The sequence below is a fragment of the Bubalus kerabau genome, chromosome 5 (genome assembly GCF_029407905.1).
Source record: "Bubalus kerabau isolate K-KA32 ecotype Philippines breed swamp buffalo chromosome 5, PCC_UOA_SB_1v2, whole genome shotgun sequence".
In the NCBI taxonomy this organism is placed as follows: Eukaryota; Metazoa; Chordata; class Mammalia; order Artiodactyla; family Bovidae; genus Bubalus; species Bubalus kerabau.
Window position 1 is genome coordinate 131417186 of NC_073628.1, and position 26630 is coordinate 131443815.

The following is a 26630-nucleotide window of genomic DNA, read 5'->3' on the forward strand; positions in this document are numbered from 1 at the left end:
CAATATTTTACAGCTGATCTCATTGTAGAAAATGGACTGGATATCGAACAGATGAATTGCCTGGGTGGAATGCACAAATAATCAACGACCTGGTTGTCACCTTTATGTTAGAAATAATAGATTTACTCCAGGTTCTTAAGACCAGGGAAAGAGCCCTACAAAACTGTAGCAAAGAACCATTAATAAAAGAGAACAATGTAACCATTGGGTAGAGGGCCAACCTCTGAGAACCTCTCAGGATGAAAATGCCTCCTAACAGGGAGGCGATTCCTCCCCAGGTCTGCCTCACAGAAGAGCCCTGGGCTGAGGTGAGCCGTGCTGTGACTTTTTCTCGTCTCGGAGTCGTAGTTAGTCCTGAAGTCATTAAATCAGAGCAGATGGCTTCCTTTTACACCCTGCTCTGTCAGTGGAATGTAAATGTTTCTCCTCACAGCAACGAGAGTCCCGAGGCTGCGTGTTTAATCTGCACCCTGCAAGCAGAGTGACCCTGAAAAGAACACGGGTGCGGAGCCAGCCTTTGGAGGGTTGGCAGCCGTCCTCGTAAACAGAACTGGGGAGGATTTCGCAAGCCTGGCGACTAATCACGGCTTGCTTCCCGGGGCTCTTAACAGAGCCACGTCCCGGAGGACAAGTCATCTAAATGGTGGTGGAACAGAAAAGTTATAGACTCAAGGGAAATAGTCTTTACAGGGAGGGAGAGGAGTGTTAGTCTAGGGTCTGGGAAAAAGAAGCAAGGAGACTGAAGAGGCTTAGTTTACAGTCCGAATTCTCAGTTCTCAGTCTCTTTGGGGGTTTAGCAAACAAGATTTCCGTATGTTTCAGATTATTCAAGTTAGTAAGGGGGATATTCTTTGGGCAATTACTCCAAACTTCAGGGCGGGGGTGGGGGGTGGAAATGAATGTAAATAATTAAAATTTCAATATGACATAGAATATGAGACAGTACAGTGATCAGCAAAGACAATCCAGAGAAAAGCTTTACACTCTTAGAATATTAACAGCAAATTATTGAACCAGAATGGAATTAAATAAATTAGCTGGGTTATCTTATTTCTTCTTTAAAAGGTCTCTGAACTGGGTAGGCAGCAGAGAATCTGATCTCCGTTTTATTAAAACATCACTAGAAATTAGTCAGTGGCAACAGGAGGGGAGGGCGTAACCTGTCCTTTGAGCCCTCTGTAGGGAAGGCAGAGAGCTTCTCAGGCAAGGATCTCCTTGATCGCTCTTTTAAAAGGTGGCTCAGGCTCGTTGAACACCATAATTACTGTGTCCAGACACTTTGCTGCTGTTGTTCAGTCGCTCAGTCGTGTCCACCCCTTTGTGACCCCATGGACTGCAGCATGCCAGGCTTCCCTGTCCTTCACCATCTCCTGAAGTTTGCTCAAACTCATGTCCATTGAGTCGGTGATGCTATCTAACCACCTTGTCCTCTGCCACCCCCTTCTCCTCCTGCCTTCAATCTTTCCCAGCATCAGGGGCTTTTCCAATGAGTTGGCTCTTTGCATCAGGTGTGCAGACACTTAGAGCTCCAAAAATGCAAAGTAACCATCACAGCTAGAGTCTGATCTCGTTTTATAATGGGCTCTTAAATTCTATACTATATTAATACATAGAGATAGGGTCCTGTAGTTCAGCAAGGTTTTTAGTTACTGTTGTTGAGTTGCTCAGTCATGTCTGACTGTGACCTCATGGACTATAGCCCGCCAGATTCCTCCGTCCATGGTATTCCCCAGGCAATGATACTAGAGTGGGTTGCCATGCCCTACTCCAGGGGATCTTCCCAACTCAGGAGCAAACTTGGGTCTCTTGCATTGACAGGTCGATTCTTTACCACTGAGCCACCGAGGAAGCCAGGGTTTTTAGACTAAGAGTTAAATGCTGTTAGACTTTATTTTTGTCTCTCCAAGAAGGAAAACTGTCCATGCCTCAATACTAATGTAAACAGATCATTATCCCCAGATAGGAGAATCTGATGGACAGAGGAGCCTGGTGGGCTACAGTCCATGGGGTCACTAAGAGTCGGACATGACTGAGTGACTTCACTTTCACTTTTCGCTTTCATGCATTGGAGAAGGCAATGGCAAGCCACTCCAGTACTCTTGCCTGGAAAATCCCATGGATGGAGGAGCTTGGTAGGCTGCAGTCCATGAGGTTGTGAAGAGTCGGACACGACTGAGCGACTTCACTTTCACTTTTCACTTTCATGCATTGGAGAAGAAAATGGCAACCCACTCCAGTGTTCTTGCCTGGAGAATCCCAGGGATGGGGGAGCTTGGTGGGCTGCCATCTATGGGGTCGCACAGAGTTGGACACGACTGAAGCAACTCAGCAGCAGCAGCAGGTAGGCTATTAGCAACATCAGACATAAGATTCTTGTGTTCATGTTTGTGTTTTAATTGTGTCAACAGTACAACCTATAGAACTTTACCAAAAGGCTTATTTGGAATCTGAACGCTTGACTTCTGAAAGAACTCTGTGTTCTGAAACTAAATACTACTTGAACCAGCCTTCCCAATATGAAGATTTCTATCTTTGCTGGTGGTAAGACACCCTAGTGTTTTAAGCAGCAACAAGCTCACAGATTTAAGAATGCTTGCTTCAGATCTGGCCAACCTCAGCATGGCAGGTTTCTTACCTGTTTAGACATAGCAATTCTCAAGTGATTTTGAAGGGAGAAGCTATGCCCTGAAAGACTTCTCATTAAAGCACACGATCCAGCTTTCATCATTTGCGAGGCCGACTCTGAAACTGAAAGTCTGATCAGTTGATGTAAACTGACAGTGACAATAGGAATAGCTACTTCTGAGGTTATTTAAGAGAAGGTGCAGGACATCCATCCACGAAACACTGGAAGCTAGGGTTTTTATTTCTATGTTTGCTTTTTAAAATAAGAATAGAGTAAATGGCACAATAGATTATATAAACAAGGCCTTCAATGACAAGCTGTCAGAGTTAAAGTGATGTATTTCACACGGGTGACTTGACACCACTCTTTATCACCTACACAAGGGGAAGCCAATTTGAGTCTGGTCAATAAAATACAGCCTCCAGGGCTGGACCCGGGGCACAGCTGATCTCGTGTGGCAGAGCCCAGTGACTTGGCACCCACTTCTGCCGGGACCCCGCAGGCCCTGGCTCCAGTGCCATCTGGGGGAGGTCGGACATTTAAGCTCCATTTGATGAATAAACGCGGATGTGGGTATGTCAGAGGAGGCGTGGCAGTCCGTCTCCGCACTCCATTAATTTATTGCAGGTCTGAGGCATCAGTGGAGCTGGTTATTCCAAAGCTGGGTTTACTGCCATCTCACAACTGTTGAAAATTAAACTCCATGTGCTGCAAGTTAGGGGTTTCCAGGGTATCTCATTATAGAGGCTGCTTTTTTTTTTTCCGGAGGCTGGAATCTTTGCTGAATTACAGAGGGAGCGACTTGAATGTCGACTTGGACCAAATAGTTTTCTGATAAGTTGGCCATAAATCCTCAGCAAAATAAGCTTGGTGTTCTCAGCATATCTGTTAGCTTTTTGATCATTTTTATGGCTTTCCTTTTGCTGGTCAAATTATCCTTATACGCCCCTAAAGCCCCCCTGACATGGATTAAGCCGACACAAACCAATAGACCTTCATTACTCTAGCAACTGGTTTTGATTTGCGGGCAATAAATATGGTGACATAGACTAGATTCCCTCTGCTGAAAAAGAAAGGACATGTGATAAGCCATAAGCATGTAGGGGATTCAGCACTCTCTTTTCCTGCCTAATGTGAGAATGAATCAATAGCAGCTTTTCACCAACTGAAGAAAGTTAGTAAGAAGGACATAATCTGAGTGAGGAAAGGGCCAAGGTACAGCTTTTAGATAGCATCACCGACTCAATGGACATGAATCTGAGCAAACTCTGTGAGATAATGGAGAACAGGGAAGCCTGGCATGCTGCGGTCCATGGGGTCGTAAAGAGTCAAACATGACTTAGAACAACAACAACAGCTTTCAGGTCAAGAAGGACGGTGCCAGGAGATGGTGAGAAAGACCATGAATGCCCACCATGTGCCTGGCACCGTGTTAGGTTCTGGCAGGGGGTGGTAAAGGCCAATTCTGTGATGAAACTGGTGTGTGATGTGATCCATGAATATCTCAGTGTCTGGCAGGGGAGATAAAACCATTGACGGGAACAATATTTACTGGGCAGTAAAATTATAGCAGAGAGAGAAATCAACAAGACCTGAAGTAGCAGAGGAACAAACAATGAAAGAAGCAATATCTGCAAACTGGGGGTTTAGGGGAATTACTTTCACCATAACCAGGAGCTGACTGTGGCTCAAACCATGAACTCCTTATTGCCAAATTCAGACTTAAATTGAAGAAAGTAGGGAAAACCACTAGACCATTCAGGTATGACCTAAATCAAACCCCTTATGATTATACAGTGGAAGTGAGAAATAGATTTAAGGGCCTAGATCTGATAGATAGAGTGCCTGATGAACTATGGAATGAGGTTCGTGACATTGTACAGGAGACAGGGATCAAGACCATCCCCGTGGAAAAGAAATGCAAAAAAAGCAAAATGCCTGTCTGGGGAGGCTTTACAAATAGCTGTGAAAAGAAGAGAAGCAAAAAGCAAAGGATAAAAGGAAAGATATAAACATCTGAATGCAGAATTCCAAAGAATAGCAAGAAGAGATAAGAAAGCCTTCTTCAGTGATCAATGCAAAGAAATAGAGGAAAACAACAAAATAGGAAGGACTAGAGATCTCTTCAAGAAAATCAGAGATACCAAAGGAACATTTCATGCAAAGATGAGCTCAATAAAGGACAGAAATGGTATGGACCTAACAGAAGCAGAAGATATTAAGAAGAGATGGCAAGAATACACAGAATAACTGTACAAAAAAGAACTTCACAACCCAGATAATCATGATGGTGTGATCACTGACCTAGAGCCAGACATCCTGGAATGTGAAGTCAAGTGGGCCTTAGAAAGCATCACTACGAACAAAGCTAGTGGAGGTGATAGAATTCCAGTTGAGCTATTCCAAATCCTGAAAGATGATGCTGTGAAAGTGCTGCACTCAATATGCCAGCAAATTTGGAAAACTCAGCAGTGGCCACAGGACTGGAAACGGTCAGTTTTCATTCCAATCTCAAAGAAAGGCAATGCCAAAGAATGCTCAAACTACTGCACAATTGCACTCATCTCACACGCTAGTAAAGTAATGCTCAAAATTCTCCAAGCCAGGCTTCAGCAATATGTGAACCATGAACTTCCTGATGTTCAAGCTGGTTTTAGAAAAGGCAGAGGAACCAGAGATCAAATTGCCAACATCCGCTGGATCATGGAAAAAGCAAGAGAGTTCCAGAAAAACATCTATTTCTGCTTTATTGACTATGCCAAAGCCTTTGTGTGGATCACAATAAACTGTGGAAAATTCTGAAAGAGATGGGAATACCAGACCACCTGATCTGCCTCTTGAGAAATTTGTATGCAGGTCAGGAAGCAACAGTTAGAACTGGACATGGAACAACAGACTGGTTCCAAATAGGAAAAGGAGTATGTCAAGGCTGTATATTGTCACCCTGCTTATTTAACTTCTATGCAGAGTACATCATGAGAAACGCTGGACTGGAAGAAACGCAAGCTGGAATCAAGATTGCCGGGAGAAATATCAATAACCTCAGATATGCAGATGACACCACCCTTATGGCAGAAAGTGAAGAGGAACTAAAAAACCTCTTGATGAAAGTGAAAGTGGAGAGTGAAAAAATTGGCTTAAAGCTCAACATACAGAAAACGAAGTTCATGGCATCCTAGATGGGGAAACAGTGGAAACAGTGTCAGACTTTATTTTGGGGGGCTCCAAAATCACTGCAGATGGTGACTGCAGCCATGAAATTAAAAGATGCTTACTCATTGGAAGGAAAGTTATGACCAACCTAGATAGCATATTGAAAAGCAGAGACATTACTTTGCCAACAAAGGTTCGCCTAGTCAAGGCTATGGTTTTTCCTGTGGTCATGTATGGATGTGAGAGTTGGACTGTGAAGAAGGCTGAGCGCCGAAGAATTGATGCTTTTGAACTGTGGTGTTGGAGAAGACTCTTGAGAGTCCCTTGGACTGCAAGGAGATCCAACCAGTCCATTCTGAAGGAGATCAGCCCTGGGATTTCTTTGGAAGGACTGATGCTAAAGCTGAAACTCCAGTACTTTGGCTACCTCATGCAAAGAGTTGACTCATTGGAAAAGACTCTGATGCTGGGAGGGATTGGGGGCAAGAGGAAAAGGGGACGACAGAGGATGAGATGGCTGGATGGCATCACCGACTCGATGGACGTGAGTCTGAGTGAACTCCGGGAGTTGGTGATGGACAGGGAGGCCTGGCGTGCTTCGATTCATGGGGTCGCAAAGAGTCAGACAGGACTGATCGACTTATCTGATCTGATCTGAACCATCATTTTTTAAAATATTACTTTTCCATGATTTGGGGGGGGGATGAAAGTTAAAGAAAATCAGAAAAAAAAAATAATAATGCAGTGAACACATGCATGCCCTTCACCCAGTTACAGCAACTTTTTTAGTATTTTGTTCCCTTTCTTACCTCTGGATATGTATGTTTTTGCCCCTTCTTTAGAATGTAGGGTGCAGAAGTTATAACATTTTGCTTGCATGCTAAGTCATTTCAGTCATGTCCAACTCTTTGTGACCCTATGTTTGCCACTAAATATTTCAGCAAATGTCTCCAAAGAAATAGGACTTCCTTCTGCTGCAATCCACGGGGTCACTAAGAGTCGGACATGACTGAGTGACTTCACTTTCACTTTTCACTTGCATGCACTGGAGAAGGAAATGGCAACCCACTCCAGTGCTCTTGCCTGGAGAATCCCAGGGATGAGGGAGCCTGGTGGGCTGCCGTCTGTGGGGTTGCACAGAGTCAGACACGACTGAAGCGACTTAGCAGCAGCAGCAGCAGCTGGAACTGCATGCTAATGTGAGTGCTCTGTCGCTCAGTCGTGTCTGGCTCTTTGCGACCCCATGGGCTGTAGCCCGCCAGGCTCCTCAGTCCATGAAACTTTTTAGGCAAGAACACTGGAGTGGGTTGCCATTTCTTCCTCCAGCATATCTTCCTGACACAGGGGTTGAACCCGAATCTCTTGAGTCTCCTGCATTGGCAGGTGGATTCTTTACCACTGCGCCATCAGAGAAGCCCATATACTAGTAAGCGTTCATGAAATTGACCATCTCATATACTACCCATGTTCAGATTTCTCTAATTGGCCCCAGTTGTCCTTTAGATTTATTTATTTCTTTTGATCCAGGATCCAGTCCATTGCATTTAGATGTTAGTTGTCATTTTAGTATCAATTAATCTCAAAAGTCTCCAGGCCCTTTTAACTTGTTTGCTGGATATTCTCTTGCTTTTGAAATGATGTGTAAAATCAACTGGCATACTTATCAGTCACCTTCTAAAAATCTATACACCATAGCAAAAAAGAAAGGGTAGAAAGAAATTTAAGTCCTTCTGGGTCCTACAAAACCCTGGTCAGTAGAGGACTCCTGGCTTGCGAGGCTGATGTGATTCTGATAAGAGGTGTAGGTCAGACGTGCTGGGAAAGAACCCACAGAGAATATACAGAAATTGCTGTTGAGATTCTGGCTTCTGCTTCGCTGAGGGAGGGTAGAGAAGCTTCCTGGAGCAGACTCGGGTTGAGTACCACGCCCAGGCTGGGTGACATCTTCCTGCCACGTGACTGCTGCTTCTCTCACGTGGGGCTCTACAGAAGCAAGAAGCACGCTCCCCACCAGCCTCCCAGGCAAGCTGGAGAGGCTGCCACCTGCTCCCCCTCTCTCGAAGGATCTCTCCTTCTGCTTTCAGCGCCTTTCCTTACCTTGTTCTCCTGTCAGCTCCCCTTAAGAAAACTGGGAGATGTCAGGAAGTCCAGTTTCTCCCCCTTTTCCCTTTCCTTGGTGCTGGCCTCCACCAGAGCCCCCCTCACGTGAACTGCAGTGGTCTGTGTAGCCGCCCCTGCCCAGTACCATCACTCCACGGTCAGCTCTAGCAAGACGGTGCCCGCACCTTTGGGTTCCATGTGTCCAGGACCCAGTGAACCGCCTGCGATGGGGAAAGCATTCAGTAACCACACAGGAGTGCGTGAATGAGTGCACGAACAGCTGCATGCACGAAGGTCCCCACCAGCAGAGCTCCTGGCTGTAAAGAAGTCTTCCCACCACTGGAAAGGATGGAATCGATGCGTTAAATAGAGCCATGAACACTTCAAGTGGGTGAGTCGGGAATGATTGATCGGCCAGTCTGTGCAAAGCACTGCACTTTGCCTGTTGGAAAGGTCCAGAGGAAAAGGATTCCTATCCTTGCAGTTCTGGGGGCGGGGGTGGGGGGTGGAAGGGGCCTAACCCTTCGTGATCAGGGCAGCAAGTTCAAGTGCATGGGGCAGGTCATGCTGGGCAGGCGGGGTTGCAGGTCTTCTCAATGCTGCTGAAGCCCCGGGCTCTGCTGACAGAGACACAGACCCCAGGAGGGGGGGCCCTGAAGGGTCCTCAAGGGCAATGCAGAGGGCAGCCAAGCCCAAGGGTGCTCTGAATAGAGGAGGGGTCTGCAGAAGGGGTCGGGGAGAAGGTTCCTATTCAAAAAAGGGCTGGTCAAGAAGGTCACTTTGCCAGAGAGCAAGGTGCTAGTGAGGCCGCAGCTGATGATGACCTTGACCAAGAAATGGAAGCAAATTAAAAAAAAAGAGGTTTATAAAAAACATTTATGTATTTATTTTTGGCTGGGCTGGGTCTTCGCTGTTGCACGTGGGCTTCCTCCAGTTGCAAGGAGCAGAGGCTACTCTTCCTCACAGTGTGAGGGTGTCTCATTGCAGTGGCTGCTCTCGTCATGGAACACGGACTCCAGAGCACAGCTCAGTAGTTGTGGTGCCTGGGCTTAGTAGCTCCGCCTGATGGGCTCCAGGGACAGGAGAAGCTGGAAGCAGATGAGTTGTTTGTGGTTGATTCCACAGAAAGGAAGAGTCAGCAAGTGTCTTCATGGCCCCTTCGCCCCTTGACCATGCGGTTCCCGATCTGCCCCCTCGGATCTGCCCGCAGCCCCTCCGAGGTGCACCTGCCCTTCAGCAGAGTCAGAGAGCGGCCGCCTCACCCTCCGCAGGACGCAGCCTGAGGGTGTCCTCCTGCAGGAATCCCGGGAGGGAAGCTCTGTGTGCTGGGCAAACCCTTCTGCCCAGTGACACTCGCCATGGGGTCCCTGGGGGGACCCAGGCCAGTCCAGGTGATGGAAGGCAGAAGGATGGGGCTGCCCCTTGATGGAGCTTCCACACTTGGAGGACAGACACCCCTGACCTGGGTAGGTGTCATGGGGCACGACGTGCCAGGGAGAGATGAGGCTGGCAGCAGTCAACAAGGGTGGCCAGCGGAGGTGACAGGAAGCAACGATCCCCACCTACCAGCTAGACGTTGCCTTGCCTACAGCATCTGGTGACCCCTTTCCCCGACCCGAGAAAGGGCTGCGGTTATCTGCACGCAGCAAGTTTGCGACAACATCATGAAACCCGAGTTGGGGCCACTGGGATTTGGTTCTTGTATGAGGCGAAGAGAGAGAGAAGTTTTATTCACTAGGCCTTGCGTTCCAAGGAAAACAATTATATCACTGAGACCACCTGCTCAAGGAGAGAGAAATGTGAAAGCAAAGGTCTCCAGACTCCTAGCTCCATCAGTCCTTCTGCGGAAAACCTGGTGTCCTCACCGGAATGAGCCTGTGGAACATCAGGTGGATTCCAGACCCAGTCCTGGATGGATGGGGCGGGGCCTGCCGGCTCCCCACCAAACTCTAGGTGCCGCTGGGCTCACTCAGAGGATGTGTTCAAGGACCGTTTGCTGAAGGCAGGAATTACTGTGTCCCTTTAGGACCACTGTAGCACCCCTCAGCTCAGCATAAGGATGAGCTGTGCTGTGTTGTGCATAGATGCTCAGTCATGTCCGACTCTTTGCAACCCTGTGGACTGTAGCCAGCCAGGATCCTCTGTCCATGGGATTCTCCAGACAAGGATACTGGAGTGGGTTGCTGTGCCCTCCTCCAAGGGGATCTTCCCCACCCAGGGACTGAACCTGCGTCTCTTCTGTCTCCTGCCTCGGCAGGCATGTTCTTTACCACCAACGCCATCTGGGAAGCCCCCTGTCAGCCGTGAACCCACACCAAACTTCCACAGGAGCTATCCCAGCATCTTCAACAGGGCCTGATGTGGAAGTCACGTCTGAAGTTCCCCAGGGCAGCTCCCCCAGGGCGGTGGTGCCCTGAACCCCCTCATGTAGCTCTGTGTGTCCGTCCCAGGCTGTCGAGAGGCCGCCCCGCCCCACCCCGTGGAGGTGTGAGGGACTGTAATTACTTGGTGAGAATTGGTTTGAAAGACTATTGATTCCTCAGAGAGCCTGTGTGTTTTCTGGGAGAAGCAGCGGATAAAGATGGGGGCACCAAGGAGAAGATGCCCTTGGGCTTCAGCTCAGGTGCCTCTGAGAGTCCGCTGGAGCCAGTGGCCGGGGGCTGCCTGGAGGGGGTCCCCCTGCCGTGTGGCCGCCACCCTCCCCAGTCCTGAGCCTTTTATGAGGTGACTGGAGCCCCGCTGGGTGGTCCACTCCCTGGGGCTGGACGCTGCCCAGGCCCTCTTTCGGCCCCTTGCTCCCCTGTTCCCCCGCCCTTATAACTGTAAAGTGGACGGTGTGTTTGTGGTTGAAAATTGGCCACTGCAGCAATATGCATTTTAAAAACAGGGTTCTGGCACATATTCAATATTACTATGGAAACGGCTGTTTCTAGCAATTCACTGATAAAAGATAGTTCAAGGACCCAGGTCTGTGTGGGAGGGTTTTACAATCCACCAAACAGAAGACCTATTTGTTATAATAGTAATTCACAAGGACTACAGTCTCTCTTCATTTTTTTTTTAAATTTGAACTGTGAGAATTAAAGAGATTTCATTGTTTCACTTTAGGTACATAGATGGAAGGTAAATATTATAACTGGCTTTGTAAAAAACATAACATCCTTAAAGTGTTTTTCCCATTAATTAATAACGGTCATAATAGCACCTGATGTATCATTATGTACTTGTGTAACACACACACACACACGCACACAGACACACATTTCAGAAACTCACACAAGGAAGCTGGAATATGACCCATAAGCAGCTGCACATCTGAACATTTTTACTCTTCATTTTCAACTGTTTCCACATATTTCCACACAACTGACATATAGACTGATTTCTAAGAAGGATTTGGGGAGTTCACTCTACCCTAGTGTTTCTCAGGAGCCAATTCTAAGTCCCATTATTTCTACTTTTTTTCAACCACAGACGTACTTGAGAAGAACTTGCACCTAGGTGGGTAACCCCAACCTTAGACCTAGAATTTCCTCACTTCAGGTCAAAGCTCTACATCCTCACCACCTTTCCTGGAAATAGGAGGTCAAGTCTCCAAAAATGTCCCGTTTTTTCCAGCTCCGTCCGCTGTGTTGGTTGTTTTCACAGTTTTCTGTGTTGGCCCTAAATACTGTGACAGGCGGATTCTGGGGCTGAAGACAGAAGGGGTCTTGTTGCTCTTCCTTTCCAGACAAGCCAGTTCATCCTCTGTTTTCAGAGTCAGATGAACTGTCCAGCACTCAGCTAACCAGGGGGCGGTGGGCCCCGCTGGCCAGACGGCTTGGGCCCTGGCCAGCTCCAGGGCAGCGCCCGCCCCCCACCACCCCAGCTCCTAGGCTGGGCACTGCGTCCTGACACGGCACCAGAGTGGGAGGCATCTGATGGGTGATCCGACACCCAGGCAGGACCTGGGTGATCAGCCGGGAAGGTTCAGTCTGGGGAGTGAGAAACGGGTGACCACGGGACTGAGCTCCCTTCTGGGCCTGCCCTTGGAGAAGCTCTGCACACCTGGATGTTTTCTATGCCACGGAGCAAGTCTCAGACACACAACTGTCGTCCCTGCTTCACAGGCGGGCAGACAGCAGAGACACGCGGAGGATACAGTGGCAAAACCGGATTCAAACCCACTTCTGGTTGTTTAGCGAGCACATTCTGTTTGCAGCCTCCCCTCAGAAGAGTCACAGTTAGAATTCCTCTTTGGGAATTTCAGGGAAAAAGCTTCTGATGTTTCCAGTGTGTTTCAGCCTAGCCCCAGGCGAGACGGTTCAAACGGTTCTGTTTCTCTCAGAATGCCAGCGTGCACCCTTCCTTGGGTCTCATTCAGCCACAACCAGTCAGGGATTCAGAACGAATCTTCTACAGGGGAAAAAAATGAAACACTGATTTATTTTATTCTGCAGATAGGAAGTTCGCTTGTCACCATTTAATTTGATCACATATAAAATGTACATTTTATATAAAGATGTACATTTCATACATTTCATAAAGAGGGTGTACGTTTCATAAACAGGATGTTAGCATAACAGTACAGGTTGCAGCGTAAGCCATGTAAAAAGTAATTTTACATGAAAGTTTTAGTTACCTTGGAATCTGTCCTTTCTGAGAAAGGTTATTCAAAAGCGCAGCGTTAGAAGCACAACCCACCGAAACAGGCCTGGCCTGGCACTCCCGCTGTTTTCCAGGACGGTCCGCACTTGGTGGCCTTGTCAGTTCCTGAATCCCAGCAGTTTCCATTATCAAAGGACCCATTCCAGGACTGTGTATTTTAAGCCCAGCTAAAGAATAGCAGAGCTAATAAGGCCTTTCCACCATGGGAATTCAAAAGCAAAGGGCCTCCCAGAGGTGGTTTCAAACCCCGACGCCCTCAGCTCCCCTCCAGAGTTTAGTGACAAGTCTTATCTGATAGGTTAGGCCAGCCATTTCAGCCCCCACTTTATCTGGAGCTCGGAATTGCAATCTTAGGTATGTAGGTCAGCTCCTGGGTCGCACCCCGAGGCATCGAGGGAGTTCCCGTTCATCTTTCAGAGTGAAGTAAAGTCAGGGAGGGGGCACACCGCGCCTTCACTGCGGTTCACATTCTCATGTGCTGAGCACCTCCTCAGGGACTCTCTTTTTGGCTTTTGCATCAATTGTGTCTCCTGACCCTGGTCCCTAGGTGCCAACACTTGGATCCAGCGTCGCAGGTGATAAACCTGAGTCTCCAGTGGGGAAGGACGTGCTGATCACACTGATGGGGCGCAGGGCGCTGGATCAAGTGCAGGGCCCTGCAGGGACAGGCTGAGCCTTCCCACTCCGCACATCGCCGGTGGGCTGGGCTGGGGGCTGCTCCCAGCCCAGAGCTGGCCCTTGCACTATCCATGTTGCTGAGAGCCCAGAGCTTCTGTGAAGAGCCTTGGTTCCCCACAGGTCCCAAGATGAGTGGAGCAGACCAGTCCTCTGGTTCTTTCAGAACTGGGGTTCCAGTGAGAGCTCAGCACCTACACCTGCCATGCCCCCTCCCTCTGGCTGCAGGCCGGCGGGTGAGAAGGTCTGGGTGGCATCAGCTTCCCCCATGCCGTCTTTCTCAGGCCAAATGGGGCGAGGCCAGAAAAGTTGAGAAAACAGGCAAACCCAGTGATTTCTCCCTTCTCCGTGTGGGTGTGGCTGCTCCCAACTCTGTCACCAGCAGAAGAGCCATTTACTCCCAGAGACCATGCCACTTACTGGCTAGATTAGGAGAATTCAGCAGCTAGGAACGAGAGTGTTGCATAATCGAGAGGTCCCCAGAGAACACTGGAGGCTCCACCTGCCCTTCTGAGTCCCAGACTCTTGAGCTTTCAAGGCCACGTCTATAATTCTCTTCATCTTTCCTGGTAGTCCACGGTCATTGTCACTGATAAAGGATGTCACTGCCACACTGGTGGCCAGAGGAGTTGAGATGAATGATTTTTCTCAAGAGCAACTGATTTCAGTGAAACTCTACTTGCTTTTCTCCAGTAACTGGGAAAGCTGCTGAGACCCAGGATTTTAGACAATAATGTGGAGAGAAGGGAGTAGTTATTTCTTTCTCTCTAATAGCACTGTGTACCTGAACGTTGTCCAGGAAATTGACACTCACCTTCCCCAACCTGAACCAAAGTCTTCCTGTTTTGGCTCCTGTGTATCTTCTCCCAGTGAATGTGGGATTTCCTGGTGGCTCAGAGGGTAAAGAATTTGCCTGAAATGCAGGAAACTTGGGTTTGATCCCTGGGTTGGGAAGATCCCCTGGAGAAGGGGATGGCAACCCACTCCAGTATTCTTGCCTGGAAAGAGTCTCACTCCGCTGGTAAACTTAGACCCAAATCATCTCATCTCGACAAATACAATAAACTCCTCTTTCCTCTATCTCCGGCCCCACCTTCACGCCCATCACCCTCCACCCTGTTACCAGAGCCAAGTTAATAAAACACAGATCTGATCATATTATGCTCTTACTCAAACACCTTCACAGGCTCTCACTGACCTCAGGACCAAGACTGAATTTTAGTGTGGCTTTCAGATTTCTGGTTAAGATTCACCTACTTTTAGAGTCCCATCTCTCACCAACTTTTTAAATCCTTTACCGCTCAAATGTACACATTCATGGACAATACCTTTGTCACATCAGATTTCTTCCTGTTTCTCCAAACTCTTAAGGACTTTTGTATACTCCTGCCCTTTTTATTTCAAATTGTTTCATCCAAGTAGAATTTCCTGCTTGAAATATTTGAACGCTCATTTATCCTTCAAAAGGTCATCACATGCATCCCTCCACTATTACTCTACCTACACCCTGTGTAGATCATGTATGACGTTACCGTAACACGTGTTTAAGATATGATGATTATCTCTGTGTGTGTGTGTCCGTCCTCCATTTGCCCACGTCCACAATCTCAGCTCCAGATATCAAACTTTGGCTTACTTTTGATTTTTATTTCCTAGCTCAGTTCAATGTTTATAGCAGACAGTCAATAAATATTGTTGACTGAAGAAACTAATGAACCACATTTGAACAAGTGACTATAAGACATAGTGAATACAAGACAGTGTTATGAAGAGATACAGTATCATAGGAATATACTGACCATATAATGATTTAAACCAAAGCACAGTGAAAAACAACAACAAACACACACACACACACACACACACACACACAAAGGAAAGCCAAAGTGTTAAAAATTCCCTAGGATATTAGAGTAACAGAGATTACATTTATAATAGTAACTTGGGTAGGTAACAGGGGATGGGTCCTAGGGAAAGCTGAATGAGAAGGTGGTCTACTTCTGCTTTGTTGACCCTGACAGAAATATTTCTTTGCAAGCCTGTTAAAAATTCAAATAGCAACTGTGTCTTGTCTTTAATATTTCTGTGCAACCCAATCAGTGTCTTTTACCCAATGACAAAAAGTGCTTGGCAAACACATTGCAGTCAACATCAGAGACACCCCTCTGTCCAAGGCCCACCCTCGAGAGTCCTGGACCCAGCTCCTTCAAGAGGGGCTCTTCCTCCAGTTTCCTGTTTCGTGAGGTCTGGCTCCACATGGAGCACGAGTGTGTTCACAATCGTTCAGTTGTCACATCGAATCCAAATCAAAGCGGTGAGTGTGGAAACCAGAGCCTTGCAGCCCATCCTTTGTCTTGGATCTTTCCCATGAGGCCCAACTGATTTAATTTGCTTCATTTCCTGAGAAAGGCTGTAAAACAACCATTCTTTCAGTGCAAAATCAGAACTTCTTGCACAGGAGTCAAAAGACTGTAAACAGTCAGATCCTATAGTTGGAAAACTATTTTACAAATACACATGTGGGTTGGGCTTCCCAGGTGGTGCAGTGGTAAAGAATCCGCCTGCAACGCAGGAGACCCAGGAGACACAGGTTTGATCCCTGAGTCAGGAAGATCTGGAGGAGGAAATGGCAACCCACTCCAGTCTCCTTGCCTGGGAAATCCCAGGGTCAGAGGAGTCTGGCGGGCTATAGTCCATGAGGTAGCAAAGAGTCAGACACGACCGAGTGACTGAGCATGCATGGCCATGTGTGGGTTCATCCTTTGGCCTTGATGTCAGATGAATGATCTCAGTCACTGAGACTAAGACACACGGTAAACTCAGTAGATGTTGTGCCTCACTTCCTGACTCCAGACCTTAAACACTAGAGACATGGTCCCATTCTCATGATCCGGGAATAAGAACCCCTGAACGTCCCTCCATGTCTAGTCTTTCTCGGGCACGGTGGCACCTGTGCTCTGCTTGACTTTCATTCCAGAGTAGTTGCTTGTCCTGGCCATTCTCCTTTGCTCTGTAACTCACATCACAATTATCTCCATCCTCACAGTTGGCAGATGACTTGCTGTCGGACATCTTCACCGCCATCGGCTCAGTGACCTTAGCCTTGTTGCTGATCCTCTTTCTGGCAGTGGTGGTTTCTGTTCTCGCCTCCAACAAAAGGGCAACCCAGGGCTCCTACAGCCCAAGCCGTCAGGAGAAGGACAGCTCTCGTGTGGAGATGTGGAGCGTGATGGGTGCCCCTGCAGCGGAGAGGCTGATCTAGGACCACCCTGCCTCTGGAGGAGGAGACCCATGCACTGTGAACGAGATGCTTGCCCCTGAGTGTTCTGACGTACCTGGAAACATCAATTCACGACCAGGACCACGTTGAAACTGAAGGAAGAACTCCCTTGACCACCGTACGGATGTTCATAGTGGTTCAAGTTGAAATCATTGTTTTGTTGTATTACATTAGCCAATCACAGAATGATGTCTCTTGTGCCAATAGTTTCAGCCTCATAATTTAGCAAAAATGCCTGTCAAAGGACGTGTCTTCTGGGAAAAGCTCCAGTGCCTGATGTCTACAATCTTTACTCTTTGCAACCTGGGGACGTGTTTTTAGTTTGCCCATTCACTGGAAACTGCATCATTTCACACAGAAACTACAGAAAAAGTAGGTACATTCCTCACTCTTCCTATCAGGTGGTGAAAGGTTTTAGTTTGTACCAATGCAAAGATGCCCGTGGTTTGTCCTTCAGCAATGGATTTGAGAAAGTCATGGGAATAACCTGTGTTTAAAAAGCAACCCAATGTCCACAAATAAAAATTGAAATGTGGCTGTTCCTCTTTGTGAGTATTTTTTGCTTATGTGACATTACATGTAACAAAGGTAACCTCCAGGAGCATTTGAAGAACCTTTGAACCGACTCACCTCTAGCGTTACATTTAAAGTCTTTGCTGTTTATAAGGTGCTGCTTAAGGTCAAAACACTTCCTGAGACAGAAAAGCAAGATAAAAGGAACACTGGGATTCTCTGACCTAAAAGACCAAGCTCTTTCCTTTCAACTGCTTTTTGATAAATCAGTGTCAGACGTGACCTTGTCTGAAGGTAAGAACCTTCAAGTACAGTACACACACTTCAAGGAGCGTAGGTGGTATGTTTGTGTGCATAATATAGAAAGCTACATTTTAAAATAAACTTGAGAATGTATGGGGGAAATGTCAGTGAGAATGAAATTAGATTAAGTAGTTTTAAAATAACTGTGTGGAACAAAATGGAATAGAAATCTACAAGTAAGGTATATAAATACATGAAATGAATTTAAGAACATTTAAAAAAGAAGCATGTGCATAAGACTGTGGGGTATGGAGAGAAAATAGCCTTATATTTATGTATTTTTTTCCTCTGAAGATTTAATTAGAATTTTACATGTTGTGAAATGTATATATGCTAGACAGGATGTGGAGAAAAGGGACCTCTCTTGCCCTGTTGGTGGAAATGTAAATTGATACAGACGGTATGGAGATTTCTTTAAAAACTAGGAATAAAACTACCATAATCCCACTACTGGGCATATACCCTGAGGAAACCATAATTGAAAAGACACATGTACCCCACTGTTCATTGCAGCACTAGCTACGAGAGCCAGGACATGGAAGCAACCTCGATGTCCACTGACACACGATGGATAAAGAAGCTGTGATACGTATATACAATGGAATATTACTCAGCCACAAAAAGGAATGAATTTGAGTCAGTTCTAGTGAGGTGGATGCACCTAAAGCCTTACAGATTGAAGTAAGTCAAAAAGAAACAAGTATCATATATTAATGCATATACACAGAATCTAGAAAAATGGTACTGATGAACCTATTTACAGGGCAGGAATAGAGGCTCAGACATAGAGAAGAGACTTATGGACACAACAGGGGAAGGAGAGGGTGAATTGCTACGAATTGAGAGAGTAGCATTAAAACATATACATTACCATATGCGAAATAGATAGCCAGCAGAAACTTCCTGTATGATGCAGGAGCTCAACCTAGAGGGGTGGAACGGGGTTGCGGGGGGAGGAGGGAGGTTCAAGAGGGAGGAGACATACCTATAACCGAGTCATGTTGATGTATGGCAGAAACCAATGCAACATTGTAAAGCGATTATCCTCCAATTAAATAAAAAAATAAAATCTTTTGTATAATGTAAAAGAAATACAGTAGCATATAAATACAAATTTTAAATATATGCTTATATATTTGGATATATGCTCAAGAAATTGATAACATGACTTCTTATGTATGTTTGGTAGCAAGCCATGCTCCCCAGCGGTTCAAGGCCATCACTGCCCTCCCGCTTGAGCTCCATCAACTTTCCCCCTGTCCCAGATCCTCTCCAACAGCACCAAACGTGTTGCCATATTTCTATCATATAGAATTACCCGCTGTGGCCCCATCTCCCTCTAATTACTGTCCCATTCCTTAGTACACCTTTCAGCAACACACCCATAAAAGGGTTTAATATTCTCTTCCTCTCCTTCCTCTCTTCCCATTCCTTTGAAATCAAACTGATCTGGCTTTTCCCTGCCCCATCCCATAGATGAGCTCATATCAGGGTCACCAGTGACCACATTGCCAAACACAACGGCCCATCCTCAGACTTCACAGCCTCTGAAATGACTGTCACTCCTTTCTCGAAACCCTCGTGACCCAGTGGGACAGCTTCCCACCTTGACTTCCCTCTCATCCTACTGTTTCAGCCCATTTCTGTCTCTTCACTATCTTCCCCTCATCTTCCCGGCTTCTGCTTTGTTTTTTCCGTACCATTTATCCTTCCCTGACAAGTCACATGGTCTCTGAGGACGTGGGACAAGAACTTTGCTCTCTTTTTTATTTCACTGAAAAACCTCTCACCTAGAACAGGCCTGGCATACAATAAAATCACAATATTTTCTGCATAAGTGAACAAATAATGAATGAGTATTGTCTGTACCTGCCACCAGCAAAATCCCGAAGTGCCCAAGATTTATGTGAGTTGTCACTGGACGTCCCAGCTACTAAACTGCCACAGCTCGGTAGCTATTAATGTCTTAATCTTTGGCTTTCCCTCTGCTTTTAATATTGTTTTAAGTGTTTGTCCAAGAAGATGGTGTCTCTGGGTATCTGCGTTTGGAGTTTTCCAGAAGATATTCTCTCTATGTTTACATGCCATCAGAGTTACAACTTCTCAACAGAGGCTTACGTGGGAAGGACAGAAAGAGCTCTTGCCTAAAGGAAAAAGTGTAGCTGACTTTAAAGTGCTACAGGCTTCCCTGGTGGCTCAAATGGTAAAGAATCCGGCTACAATGCAGGACACCTGGGTTTGATCCCTGGGTAGGGAAGATCCCCTGGAAAACGGGATGACTGCTCACTCCAGTATTCCTGCCTGGAGGATCCCTTGGACAGAGGAGGCTGGCGGGCTACAGTCCATAGCGTCGCAAGGAGTCAGACGCGACAGAGCAACTTTCACTTTCACTTTAAAAAACAACAAACTGAAAAAAACCAGAGGAGAAGTTGGACAGGTAAGAAGAAAATGGTGACCATTGATGGTAATATTTCAAGTTTGGAAAAGACGTCTAAGTAATCTGGCTGTTCACTCTCTTCCAGAGCCTAGTTCAGGGCTTTCCATTGGAATATGCTCTCATATATATACATATATGTGAATGTAAGCATGCAGGAATGAATAAAGAATTCCATGTGGATGCACCAGACACACAGGAAGTTACTTACTGACCAGCCCAGCAAGTCAGATCTGCATCTTTGAACAAGCTGCACATACAGGGTCTTATGTGAGAATGCTGCCATGTTAGCCCTGTGGAGTATCTGTACTGAACTCTCTTTAACAAGATATATCACATCATTTTTTTTTGCCTTTTTATGTTTTTAAAAAATTTATTTATTTTTAATTGAAGGATAATTGCTGTATAATATTGGTTTGATTTCTGTCATACACCAGCAAAACCCCATCTTAAGTAGAAAAGTCTAGCATTTGCATCACCAACATTGGTGCAACTTTTTATTTAATTTATCTTTTTTAATAGAAGCATAGTTAATTTACAATGTTGTTTCAGGTATACAGCAAAGTGATTCAGATATTATGTATACATACATACATAATATATATATATATGCATGTGTGTACATATATATATATTGCTGTTGTTTAGTCACTAAGTCATGTCTGACTCTTTTGTGACCCCACGGACTATAGCCCACCAGGCTCTTCTGTCCATGGGATTCTCCAGACAAGAATACTGGAGTGGGTTGCCATTTCCTTCTCCAAGACCCAGGGATCAATCCCACATCTCCTGCATTAGCAGGCAGATTTCTTAACTGCTGAGCCACTGTATATATATATATATATATATATATATATATATTTCAGATTCTTATCCATTATGGGTTATTATAAGATTAAATATAGTTCCCAGTGCTATACAATATGTCCTATTGTTTATTCTATATATAATAGTGTGTATATGTTAATCCCAGTCTCCTAGTTTATCTTTCCCCCAGCTCTATCTCCTTTGGTAACCACAGATTTGGTTTCTATGTAGGTGGGTCTATTTCTGTTTTGTAAATAAGTTAATTTGTATGATTGTTTTTAAGATTCCACACATAAGCGACGTCATATGATGTTGCCCTTTCTCTGCCTGACTTCACTTAGTGTGATGATTTCTAGGTCCATCCATGTTGCTGAAAATGGTATTATTTCCTTGTTTTTATAGCTGAGTAGTATTTCATTATATATATGCAGCGTATTTTCTTTATACCTTCATCTGTCATGGACATTTAGGTTGCTTCCATGTCTTGGTTATTGTAAATAGTGCTGTTATGAATATTGGAGTGCATGTATCTTTTTGAATTAGAGTTTTCTCCAGATATATGCCCAGGAGTGGGATTTCTGGATCATATGGCAACTCTATTTTTAGCTTTTGAATTAACCTCTATACTGTTCTCCACAGCAAGACACCAATTTACAGTCCTACCAACACTGTATGAGGGCTCCCTTTGTTCCACACCCTATCCAGGATTTGCTATCTGTAAACTTTGTAATGATGGTCATTCTGACTGACGTGAAGTGATACCTCATTGTCATTTTAGTTTGCATCTCTCTAATGATTAGCAGCATTGAGCATGTGCCTGTGGACCATCTGTGTGTCTTCTTTGGAGGAATGTCTATTTAGGTCTTCTGTCCACTTTTTTAATTGGGCTGCTTGTTTTTTTTTTTTTTAATTGTATGAGCAATTTTTTATTTTGTAAATTAATCCCAGAACTAGAACAAATAATTTTAAAGTTTGTTTTCTTTTGTAAATTAATCCCAGAACTAGAACAAATAATTTTAAAATTTGTATGGAAACAAAAAAAACCCTGAATAGTCAAAACAATCTTGAGAAAGAATAACAGCTGGAGCAATCACACCCCCTGACTTCAGACTATACTACAAAGCTACAGGCATCAAAACAGTATGGTGCTGCCACAAAAACAGAAACAGAAATCAATGCAACAGACTAGAAAGCCCAGAAATAAACCCACGCAGCTATGGTCAATTAATCTACAACAAAGAAGGCAAGGATATACAGTGGAGAAAAGACAGTCCATAGTGGTGCCAGGAAAACTGGACAGCTACATGTAAAAGAATAAAATTAGAACATCCTGTAACACTATACAAAAAGATAAGCTCAAAATGGATTAAAGACCTAATGTAAGGCTGTACACTATAAACTCTTAGAGGAAAACATACAGAAAACTCTCTTTGACATAAATCATAGCAATATTTTTTGGGAATCATGTCCTAGCTTAATCAAAATAAAAACAAAAATAAGCAAATGGGACATAATTAAACCTAAAAGCTTTTGCACAGCAAAGCAAACCATAAACAAAATTTAAAAAAAAAACATGGAACGAGAGAAAATATTTGCAAAAGATGCAACTTTCACATCACGTGTACTTTTGCAATTTGTGTTTGTTTCATTTCAGTAATGGTGGAGACAATTCCTGTTGAGCTTGTTTGCATTATAACATTGCCACTACTCCCCTCAAGAGATGGGTCTGCTTGCCATCCCTTGGGTCAGGGCTGGCCTTTTGGTTTTCTTTGACCAACAGCATCTGAGGTCTCGTGGAAATGATTCTAGGTTCAAGAGGCTTGCAAGGGTTTTTTGTTTCCCTTCTTTTAGATGGTGGTACTGAGACGTCCATGCTGTGAAATCTGGAGTGAACATGCCACCTGGAAACAGAGGCTGGGTTCTGCCAGGCTCCCAGCCACCCTGCTGCTGGATGCAGCCACACGGTGACCCTGTGAGACCAGCAGAGCAACCCCATCAAGCCACAGAACCAAAGAGAAATCACAAGTCATTGTTTGAAGTCATTAAGTTTCAGGTTGATTTGCTACACAGTGGTGGATGACTGAGACACACCTGTCCACACCAACAAGACAAACCAAGGAACATGGCAGGAGGCAGGACTCCTGTGCTTCTGAAACTACTGCCCAGGGAACAGGTGAGCCGTTTAGTATTCATCTGCAGAGCGACAGTCATTAGTCCAATATTAACAAAGGATGACACACGGATGCTGAGTCCCCTCACAGTGGGAGATGCGATGAGGCTCCATTGGATCCCAGCCCCGGGACTGGCTGAGGGTGCCCATCCGCCCAGCACAGCCAGCAGCCCTGGGGGCCTGGGTGCAGAGTGGACACAGCCCTCCCACTTCCTGCCCCGGGCGAACCCTGACCGGGTAGCCAGGGCCACATCTGGGGCGTGTTTATGAGGAGGGACAGGAAGGCTCCTGCAACGGGCCTCTCACGCTGCTCCCAGAGGCACAGTGCAAAGGGAAGCAGGAAATGACAAGCAACCATAACTTAAACCGGCCGTGGCGCCTGCCCTGGTTCACTTCCTAAGTGACCACTGCTTAATAGGCTGGCATCTGAGAGAGGACGGTGTGGTCCTAGAGTCTAGCCCTGGGTACCATAATTATCATTACCGACCAGTATCAGCTGCAGTCATGGAAGAGTAATTGTCCCAATACCTAGAGGTAGAACTGAAAGGCGTTAGGGTAATGAGCATTTCCGTTATTACAATGATAATGAGGGATCCTTTGTCGGGGGAGGGAGCTCTTGGTAAGGACCAGGACTCCAGTTAGCTACATTCTGTGCATCACGTCTCATTGAAACCTTAAGACAGCTCTTTGAAAGAGGAACTCTTATACTTACCTTAAGAGCCTTTGGAGACCAAAAAACATATTGATAGGTTTTAAGTTTCTAGTCTGCCCCATCCAGGTGACATGAATTTAGCCTGAAAAACAGTACTCGTCCCTCTGACTCACAGGTGTACTGTAATAAGTACTCATGAAAACACTAACTGCAAGTGAGCACAGCAGGTGTGGCATCTCCCACAATCATTCAGATAAGGTGTGGCATCTCCCACAATCATTCAGATAAGGCAGAGTGTCAAGGGGACAAGCATGGGTGCTGTTTTCTCCCATCTCCTACTCTATCTGCCAAACCAACCCCAGGGATAACTGCCCCCCCAATCCCCTTCCCACCCATCTCATGAGGTATTTCTAAAATAAGCAGATTTTGTGCAAAGAAAGATTACCTTTTCATGTTGTCATGTCTCTGAATCGCCCCTGAGATGGCAGCCCCATCCAGCTGGAGAAATCACTTCATCTGTAAGATTGACCCGAACTGGACAGACGACCTGTATGTTCTCAATAAAATTGTCAGAAAATAAATCAAAAGCCTCGGTCCCCCAAACACCTGATGATAAGAATGGAAAAAAAATAAAGGTTTGCTTTGCATTGATGACTTTTTTAATCCCAGTCTTTTAGGATTATCCCTAAACCTCTTTTCTTAAGGAATCACAATCACCCATGATCATCACCATCCAGAAAGACTGACCCTCATGTCTTGGTTTAAATCATCCTTTTGATGATAATTAGCTAGCCAGTTTTACCTGGTTTTATGCTCGACAGGGGTATGATTCAAAGCATGAAACTTTCCTTAATTCTGGGGTGAATATGACCTTTCGCATTTCAACTCACTCGCAGCAAAAGTGCAGCTTTTATCGCCGTGCACCACACTGAAAGGCAATGCCAACAATGCGTGCTTGCAGTTTAAGCCCATGCTTCCGTGACCCGCTGCCCAGGCTTCGCTTTACGGGCTTCCAGGAACCTGGGAACATCCGTCAAATCTCTCTGGTCGTCCTGCCTGGGGACAGCCACTTCAGGAACCAACCGCAGGGGCTCCTGACGTGCTGGGTGACAACTTCTTGAAAACGGCTCTCAAATCCACCTCTTCCAATTCTAAGAGGCACCTCTCAGAGGGGTTCATGGTTTGGAGCTCCAGGCCCCAAAACTGAAGTTTATTCAGGATGAAATAAAGCAAACACCAAATGGAAACAGGTATACATGTTGGTAAAAGTCCCGAAAGCATAGGTGCTCCCAAAGCCTGTTGTGACTCAGCCCCTCAAGTCATGGATTTGGAGGTGTCATAGGTCAGCTCATCCAGGGACCCAGTCAACAGTGAAAGCCTTTCACCATCAGGCCAGGTATCCACAGGTGCCTGCCAGGTGAGCTTCCCAGCGATCATTCGGAAAGTTTATTTTGCCAGTCCTATTTCCAAAAAGCAAAACCAAAAAATTACTCTTCATTTGAATAATTTGGGGGTGCTTAATTTTGCGCAAAGGTAAATAACTAAATGCTAACCACCAAGAGGAGGTTTAATTTGAAAATACTTTGTCACATGAAAAAGTTTGACTACATCTAACTCTTAAGGTTTCTTTCATAAGGTTCCCAAAATGATTAAGTCTCTGAGATCCAGGATATAGAGGTCTCCATGTTAACTCAAACTCAGGTTTTTCTAAAAGTCTTTGCTACTTTAGAATGTGCTGTTATTTAATTCTCTGACTGACAGAAGTCAAAAAGTCCTCTTGCCTGGAGATCTGAACTGAACATGGATTTCAGTTCGATACCCCTTCACTGCTGACGGCTCATTCAGTTCAATTACTGAATCTGCAGTAATAGGACTTAAATGTTCTGAACTGAAGAGGGATAAGGATGATCAATTTAATAATTAAGTATCTGAAGCAATTAATGACCAGAATCACTGATTAGAGGAGATTCCAATTATGTCAACTTATTTAGCATTTGGTAGAACAGGAGGCCTTGTCATGGGGAAAAGAAAAAAATAAAGACAATATTGTTTTCAATTAGAAAGTAAAATATGATATTGTCATCTGAATTGGTGAAAGGCACTTTAAATCATTTGAAATGAAATACAAATTAATTCCAGTCCCTCTCTCTTGAAGAAACTAGCCAAACACATCCATGTGATAAAATTACATTTATTTGGATTAAATGGAGTTTCATAACTTACGTGAACAGTGTGTTGGCCTACTGAATGCATTTCAGTAGATCTCACACCCGCCCTCAAGGGTTACTACTTCAGAGACGCGAGTATGTGTGCTTGGTCGCTTCAGTTGAGTCCAGCTCTTTGCAGCCCCGTGGACTGTCTGTCTGTCTGTCTGTGGGATTCTCCAGGCAAGAATACTGGAGTGGGTTGCCATGCCCTCCTCTGGGGGGTCTTCCCGACACAGGGATGGAATCCACGTCGCTTATGTCTCCTGCATTGGCAGGCAGGTTCTTTACCACTAGCGCCACCTGGGAAGCCCAGTCCAGTGAGATGACTGTCTCATCTCAGGTTATCTGGGTCTCAGATGAAGACCCAGAAGGGCTGTAAAAATGAACACACTGTTGCCACGCGTAGCTCGTCTTGCTGCCGCTACTGCTGCTGCTGTCGCGTCAGTCGTGTCCGACTCTGTGCAACCCCGGAGACGGCAGCCCACCAGGCTCCCCCGTCCCTGGGATTCTCCAGGCAAGAACACTGGAGTGGGTTGCCATTTTCTTCTCCAATGCGTGAAAGTGAAAAGGGAAAGTGAAGTTGCTCAGTCGTGTCCAACTCTTAGCAACCCCATGGACTGCAGCCCACCAGGCTTCTCCATCCTTGGGATTTTCCAGGCAAGAGTACTGGAGTGGGGTGCCATTGCCTTCTCCAATTCATCTTAAAACCTATATAATAAATATTCTCAGTTTGTTTTAATGAGAGCTATTGTTTTAAAGAGGATTATTCTCAGAGGATATTTTTTTGTGTGTCCTTTGACCCAGAAATTAAAATTAGAGATGCTAAAACTAGGTGGAAAATGTTTCAAGATGGTAGATCAATCTTTAGGTCAAAATTCAAGCTAGATCCCGATAGGAATAAATCTGTGTTTAGGAATAAATCTGATCAAAAACAGTCACCTTGCATGAAAACTATTGCAGACAAGAGACTGAACGGACTTTACATTCTTGAATCAATTACATAGAAAAGTAAAAACAGATTATTGGGATGCTGTGGGATTTTCCATCACTGTTACAAGTTAGA

General features: G+C 45.4%; 1 protein-coding gene and 1 long non-coding RNA gene across 2 annotated transcripts in view; one reads left to right on the plus strand and one right to left on the minus strand.

Annotated features, from left to right (window-relative positions):
• The window catches only part of CRB1 (crumbs cell polarity complex component 1), a 222340-nt gene extending 205330 nt beyond the window's left edge, over nucleotides 1–17010 (plus strand). The window contains exon 13 of the mRNA XM_055583137.1: nucleotides 16248–17010. Coding sequence (XP_055439112.1) covers nucleotides 16248–16463 — 216 coding nt within the window. The 3' untranslated portion in view covers nucleotides 16464–17010. The remainder of the gene's footprint in view (nucleotides 1–16247) is intronic.
• LOC129653441 (uncharacterized) lies at nucleotides 10850–24139 on the minus strand. The gene is made up of 3 exons (XR_008715130.1): nucleotides 23806–24139; nucleotides 14016–14114; nucleotides 10850–12274 (listed from the first exon to the last, which is right to left on the minus strand). It is a non-coding gene; the product is annotated as an uncharacterized LOC129653441 (long non-coding RNA).
• Nucleotides 24140–26630: the final 2491 nt, after the last annotated feature.